Source organism: Rattus rattus, chromosome 10 (assembly GCF_011064425.1).
Source record: "Rattus rattus isolate New Zealand chromosome 10, Rrattus_CSIRO_v1, whole genome shotgun sequence".
In the NCBI taxonomy this organism is placed as follows: domain Eukaryota; kingdom Metazoa; phylum Chordata; class Mammalia; order Rodentia; family Muridae; genus Rattus; species Rattus rattus.
The window spans coordinates 31,433,918-31,439,917 of record NC_046163.1 but is presented as its reverse complement, the minus strand read 5'-3'; the positions used below and the strand labels follow the sequence as shown (position 1 = coordinate 31,439,917).

General features: G+C 46.2%; 1 protein-coding gene across 1 annotated transcript in view; it reads left to right on the top strand.

Annotated features, from left to right (window-relative positions):
• Positions 1 to 220: 220 nt before the first annotated feature.
• C10H1orf21 (chromosome 10 C1orf21 homolog) overlaps positions 221 to 6,000 on the top strand; it is a 96,268-nt gene continuing 90,488 nt past the window's right edge. Inside the window, exon 1 of the mRNA XM_032914843.1 lies at positions 221 to 441. Within this exon, the coding sequence (XP_032770734.1) occupies positions 348 to 441 (94 nt within the window). The 5' untranslated portion in view covers positions 221 to 347. The remainder of the gene's footprint in view (positions 442 to 6,000) is intronic.

Below are 6,000 nucleotides of genomic sequence, written 5' to 3'. Positions count from 1 at the left end.
TCTGTCCCTCTCTTTGAAAATGGCTCCTTCCCAGCGTGCGGCATATGCAGCATGCCTTCCCGGGTTGCCTTTTAAGCATGGATCAAGAGGGGATGCCCACACCGTACTGAGTGAGGAAGGCAGGGATTGGGCTGTGCAATGGCGGCCAGCCACTACCCCTGGGGAGAGCAATACAACGTGTGCAGTCTTCCTTTCTGACCCCGGCTTTCTGTTCTCGCAGGTGCACACCCTTTGCCAGCACCACCACAAGGTGGATTTCCTCTGTGCTTGAAGAGAGAGAAAACAATGTCCCCGCACCTGTAGAGATGATTTGCAGTTCAGCCCAGCTGAAGCTGACTGAATGAGCTATGGGCTGTGCCTCTGCCAAGCATGTTGCTACTGTTCAAAACGAGGAGGAAGCACAGAAAGGGAAGAGCTACCAGAACGGGGATGTGTTTGGCGGTGAGTGTTCCCACGTTTTCCTCCCGGCCCGGCCTGGTGGGTTCCGGGCCAGGCCCTCTGGTGACAGGGAGTGACCAGACCGATCCGTGCCTTCTGCGGTTGGGTCAGAGATGGGTGAGAATGGGCGGCGTCAGCGCAGTCCCTTCCTCTTCTCAGTCGATGTCATTAGTATCCAGGGAGGCTTGGAGACGGTCAGAGAGGTTTTATGTCACCTCCACCTAAAGAACTAGGGAGGCTCAAGTCATTGAGGTATCAGGCAAGGATGCCTGTCCTCAGGGGCGACAGCTGAAAACACGGGCCCAAAGTGCGGCGAAGGGAGGTTTGTGAATGGAAAGGCGGGTGTGTTCTAGGGTTAATAGAGTGAATCCACATTTAATACTTCAGCGGAGGATAATTTCAGTATACTTAGTGCAAAGGTCACACAAATCGCCTCTTCTCTAAGCCCAAATAATTAAAAAAAACAAAGAAAGGCAGCTTTTAAACACCAAGCTGCTTCACAACAAACACTCAGATGTCTTCAGTAGCTCTCACAACTCTGGGTCTTCATTTCTGGGAAATCAACAGAATAGCGTTCTGTTTGCCCCTTCAGTCAGCCTGTGGCCCCCATTGAACCACAAACCCCTCCCCACAGAGGCTCACCAAGCCTAGGTCACTCTGGGGCAGTACCTTCCTGGCCACTTACTGAATTTTGAGCTTCTTGACTTTGGGTTTGTCCTTCAAAAGATCAATTTCTTCTTGATGGAGTGTATATATTCTGGCTATAATATAGGGCACATGGAGCAGGTTTTGTTAAATGACTTTAACAGAAAAGTCCATTGCCCGAAAATATACATTAAAAAAGTAGCAAACAACACCATTTCCTTTCTTTCCGGGTAAAGAATCTCACCAAGAGTTCTCTCATCCCCAGTTACTCAAACAGTGCTGTCCCTTGTACGATGCCTAGCTGTGAGTGTGTGTATGCGTGCGCACATGCCTGTGAAGGAGTGTACGTGTAAAAGTCACATCCCCCAGTCCCAGTCACTCTCAGTGTTGTCAGTTGTACAGTGTCTAGCTGTGCATGGGTGCACATACCTGCAAGTATGTGCATGGGTGTGGAGACCAGAGGATGATCTTAGATGCCTACACTCAAGCACAGTCCACCTTGGGTGGGTTTGTTTGTTTGTTTGTTTGTTTGTTTGTTTGAATGAGCCTCTCACTGGCTGGGCCAGTTCCAGGGACCCGGCCTGTCTCCCATCTCCCCAGTGCTGGGCGTATAGGCTTGTGCCACCAAGCTTGGCCTGTTGGTATGAGTTATGGAGAACAAGCCTGGGTCTTCATGCTGTAAAGCAGCTCTAAACTGACTGATCCATGTCCCCAAGCCTGGCCTTCCATTCACTGTAATGATTGCTCTTGAACTGGGATCCCTACTGTTGCACTGCCATGTTCTCTAATGAATGAGAAGTTTTATTCCTGTAACAAATTTGTTGTGGTAACTGCCTGGAGGTTTTAAAGGATACGGGAAAATAATGGATATTTGAGCATCTTCATAAAGCCAGACACCAGCTCATTGAAACCTCACCGAGTAGGAAAACAGCTAATTGGAGCTGGAGTCATTACTGTGACCCTTTCATACTTCACGTCTGATAGGAAATGATCCGTCATCAAAGACGTTTTTAAACTAGCCTTGGCGATGGTCTGTCATGATCACTTTCATGGTGGAGCTACTCCAGCAGGAGCTGTTACCATATGTCAATACCGGGAGGCATTCGCATTCATTTTCATGTTGGATTTTCACAACAATCCTGTGAAATATGTGCTGTCTCAATTTGCATATGTAGAGGCTGAATCACAAAAAGCTGGCTGCTTCCAAGCTGCCCAGCCATTCTGTGTCAGCACCCGCGTATCTGGGGCTCTGGTTCACCACCGTCCCATGCTCCCACTGCAGGATAGCGTTTAAGGCCTTTTGCGAAACGTCATGGAGATTACAGAGGCAAATATTGCATAGCTCTTGCTATCCAAGACTTTGTAAGAGGATAAGGAAGTGTTGTGAGACAAAATAAACCAAATAGCAGAAGATACCTATCATAGTAACTTTAAAGGCAGAATCAGAATGAATTCTTTTTCTCCCATAGACACACACACACACACTCTCTCTCTCTCTCTCTCTCTCTCTCTATATATATATATATATATATATATATGTGTGTGTGTGTGTATAATACATATACATATATATCACATATGTGTGTATATATGTTTATATATATGGGGAATGAATATATATACATATATGATACACACTACAGAGTTAGGAAGTAAATATACATATGTATATGTATATTCTTTCTCCCTCCTTCTCTCTCTCTCTCTCTATATATATATATACACACACATATGTATATATATACACATATGTATATATATATACACATATGTATATATATTCTCCATATATCTAAGTGTATACACACATACACACACATATATATACATAATTTATATATTATACATAGATATATATTTACTTCTTGACCACAATTCTCTCCCTCTTTTTCTCCTAGTCCTTCCTCTCACTCCTTAGCCCCAGCCGCCACATCCAATCTTCCTCCATTTCTTTTCAGAAAATGGCAGTCCTCCCTCCCATGGCTATCAGGCAGCCGTGGCATATCACTTTGCATCTCCTCTCCTCTTAAGGAGTGATGAGGCAACCCAGTAGGAGGAAGGAGCCCCAAGGGCAAGCAACAGCATCGGACAAGCCCCTGCACCCACTGTTAGGAGTCCCACAAGAAGGCCATCTGCACAACTGTGACATTTGTGCAAAGGGCCTGGGGATTCACAGTGGCTCACAGAGACTCGGCCAGCAACCAGGGAGCCTGTGTGAGTGGATTCGTTGTAGAGGTGGCAGGTAAACCCGGCCTGGAAGCATCTGAACTTGTTGGATATAAGATCTAGGAGAGAGCTGGGTAAGGAAAGGCTTGAAGTAATACGAGACATATTCAAGAATTAGAAAGAGTCCAGCTTGAATGGAGCATAAAATGTAAGTGAAGAAATCCAAGTCAGGGTTAAATCGTAGGAAAGGCATATTAAATTACAGTGGGTGATACTAGTATGCAGTGTTTGTAGTCAGCTAGTCAGCTGTTGCTGGGTAAACTCTCGGTGGGATGCAACAGCCATAGCTGGTTTTATCGCTGAGTCAGCCGGGTGCCATTTAACCCATCTCTCACCCTCCTGGTCCTGTACACCGCATGCCACTGAGGGCAAAGTCTCCTTTCTAAGAAGCGCAAGACTGCAAACCACACAGATAGGCGGTCTCTAGGGACAGTTGCCCTGCGTCACACCCCACTAGCCAAAGCAGATGGCAGAGGCCCAAAATCAAGAGGGAAAAGTGTGTGCTGACCGTAGTATTGCATTCGTAGCAAGGGTGTGCATGCAGGGAGCAGCTAGAATTTGGGGCATCCAACTATTCCAGGTCTACATAGTTCCTGCTAGCTCTGTGCACCCATGCCGTTCAAATCTAGGAAGTACAGTTAAAGAAGCGGCTGTTGTTGTTTTTAATATCTCCCTAATGCTGAGGCTTTATTTGCCCCACTATTAATCGTCTGGTCAGTTCCAGTTACATATTTACAAGTTTGTAGTATAATGTTAAGTAAAGCAGAAACATAAAGGTGAGCAAACCTTCACCCGTCACAAGAGATTCGTTCCTAGCTCTACCAGGGTTAGGCAGTAGAATTCTCAGAACTCAGTGTTGAAGTAAACACCCATATGTTGCTGGGCGCTGCAGCTTAAATATGACAAGGTGCACCCTGCTTCTGTCTCTCTGTTTGAACTAGTTTGCAAGAAGAAGGTCTCCTATCCCATTGTCACCACAGACAGTGCAAGATAAGTGTCTGCTTGTTATTAGCCATTTAACATCCTGTCACCCAGGGGGTCAGTGCTCTGTATCTGTACAGTAAATGACCTCCAAGTCAGCGTCACGATGCAGCGTTGATACATTGTTTCTCTTTGGTGGATCTCCTGGGAGCCCTTTTTTCAAAGAGAGGTAGAGAGCCCTCAAGGAGATGAGAACGACTGACTGTCACACAGCATCCGAGGTGGTGCTGGATTGGCTGGGGCTCTGGAATCACCAGCGAACAAAGCACACCAGCGAGAGCCACACATACACACAACAGTACTCTACTGTCCAAAATGGCCTCCGGCCCCTGCTACAGTTCTCTCTTCCCATAGAGTTGCCTAACTTTGCAAACGGCTGCTCTCATCCATGTGGGGAAGGCTCCTCAGTGTCGTCCCTACTGCCTTCGTCTCTTCAAATGCTATATCAAGGGTAGACTGTTGGGCGAGCCTTTTCTGAGGACTGCAAAGCTTCTCTGTCTCCTCAGCCCAGTTTTATCTGTCTTACGCGTGTGTGTTTTTAAATAAATCGTGTATTTGTTGATGGGTATGATCTCTCTTATAAGCTGGTTAGCAAGCTGTGGGTAGGAGATGCACGGTCTTTAGAGGACCCAGGTTTCCAGAAGGCTAAGCGCAGGATGAAGAGGGAATGGCCAGAGATCAGGTTGAACGCTGACCCTTCCCTCCCCACTTTGTAACTAAACTGGCTCTGACCGCTGCTGAGTTTGCTTTAAGGAGCACCCGATGTTTCCACCAGCCCTTTAAATAGAGATGCATGGACGATTGCAGTCCAAGTCTTCTGGATGGTATTGTAAGGCCAAGCAGCCGGCAAGCAACCCGGCTGCTATCCCTCACATGGACTTAGTTATATTCTCATGCTTGACAGTCCATGCATTGGAATATGGCATACACGGCTACCTGTTTAAATGTGGTAGGGACCAATTTGTCAGGGCCATGTTGAAGATTAAATGATAGGCTGCTCCCGGTGTATTCAGAATTGCAGAGCAGTAGGAGGCAAAGTAATAATTCATTGTGTATCTCTCATAATTTTGATTGCACAAAGTGAAGATTCATTAAGGACACTTTGCTCATAAGATAATTACAGAGAGGATAATGTGTCTCTGTGTGGGGCCGTAGCCATTAGCCACATGTGACTCTGATGATGTGGCCGGGCCTGAGATACTTTTCCATTTTGTAATAAATGAAGAGACTAATGTGGAAAATAACATGAAATAGCTCATTCATCACTATCGATCATATATTCAAATGGTGATTCGGGTCCATCAGATTAAATAAATTGTATTATTAAAATTACTTGCGTCCCCAGCTCCGAAAAAAAGAACAAAAAAAAAAAAAATTACTTGCACCTGCTGTTTTCTTAATGCAGCCACTAGGAATACTAAGAAGCCAGTTTAGGCATGGCGGCACATCCCTTTAATTCCAGCATTCGAAAGGGAGAGACGGGTGGATCTCTGTGAGTTTGAGGCCAGGCTGGTCTACCTATTGAGTTCTAGGACTGGCAAAGCTACATAATGAGACTCTGTATCAAAAACCACCACCACCACCTCTTCCTCCTCCTCCTCCTCCTCCTCCTCCTCCTCCTCCTTCACCATCACCTCCACTACCACCACCTCTTCCTCCTCCTCTTCCTCCTCCACCACGACCACCTCCACCACCACCACCACCTCCTCT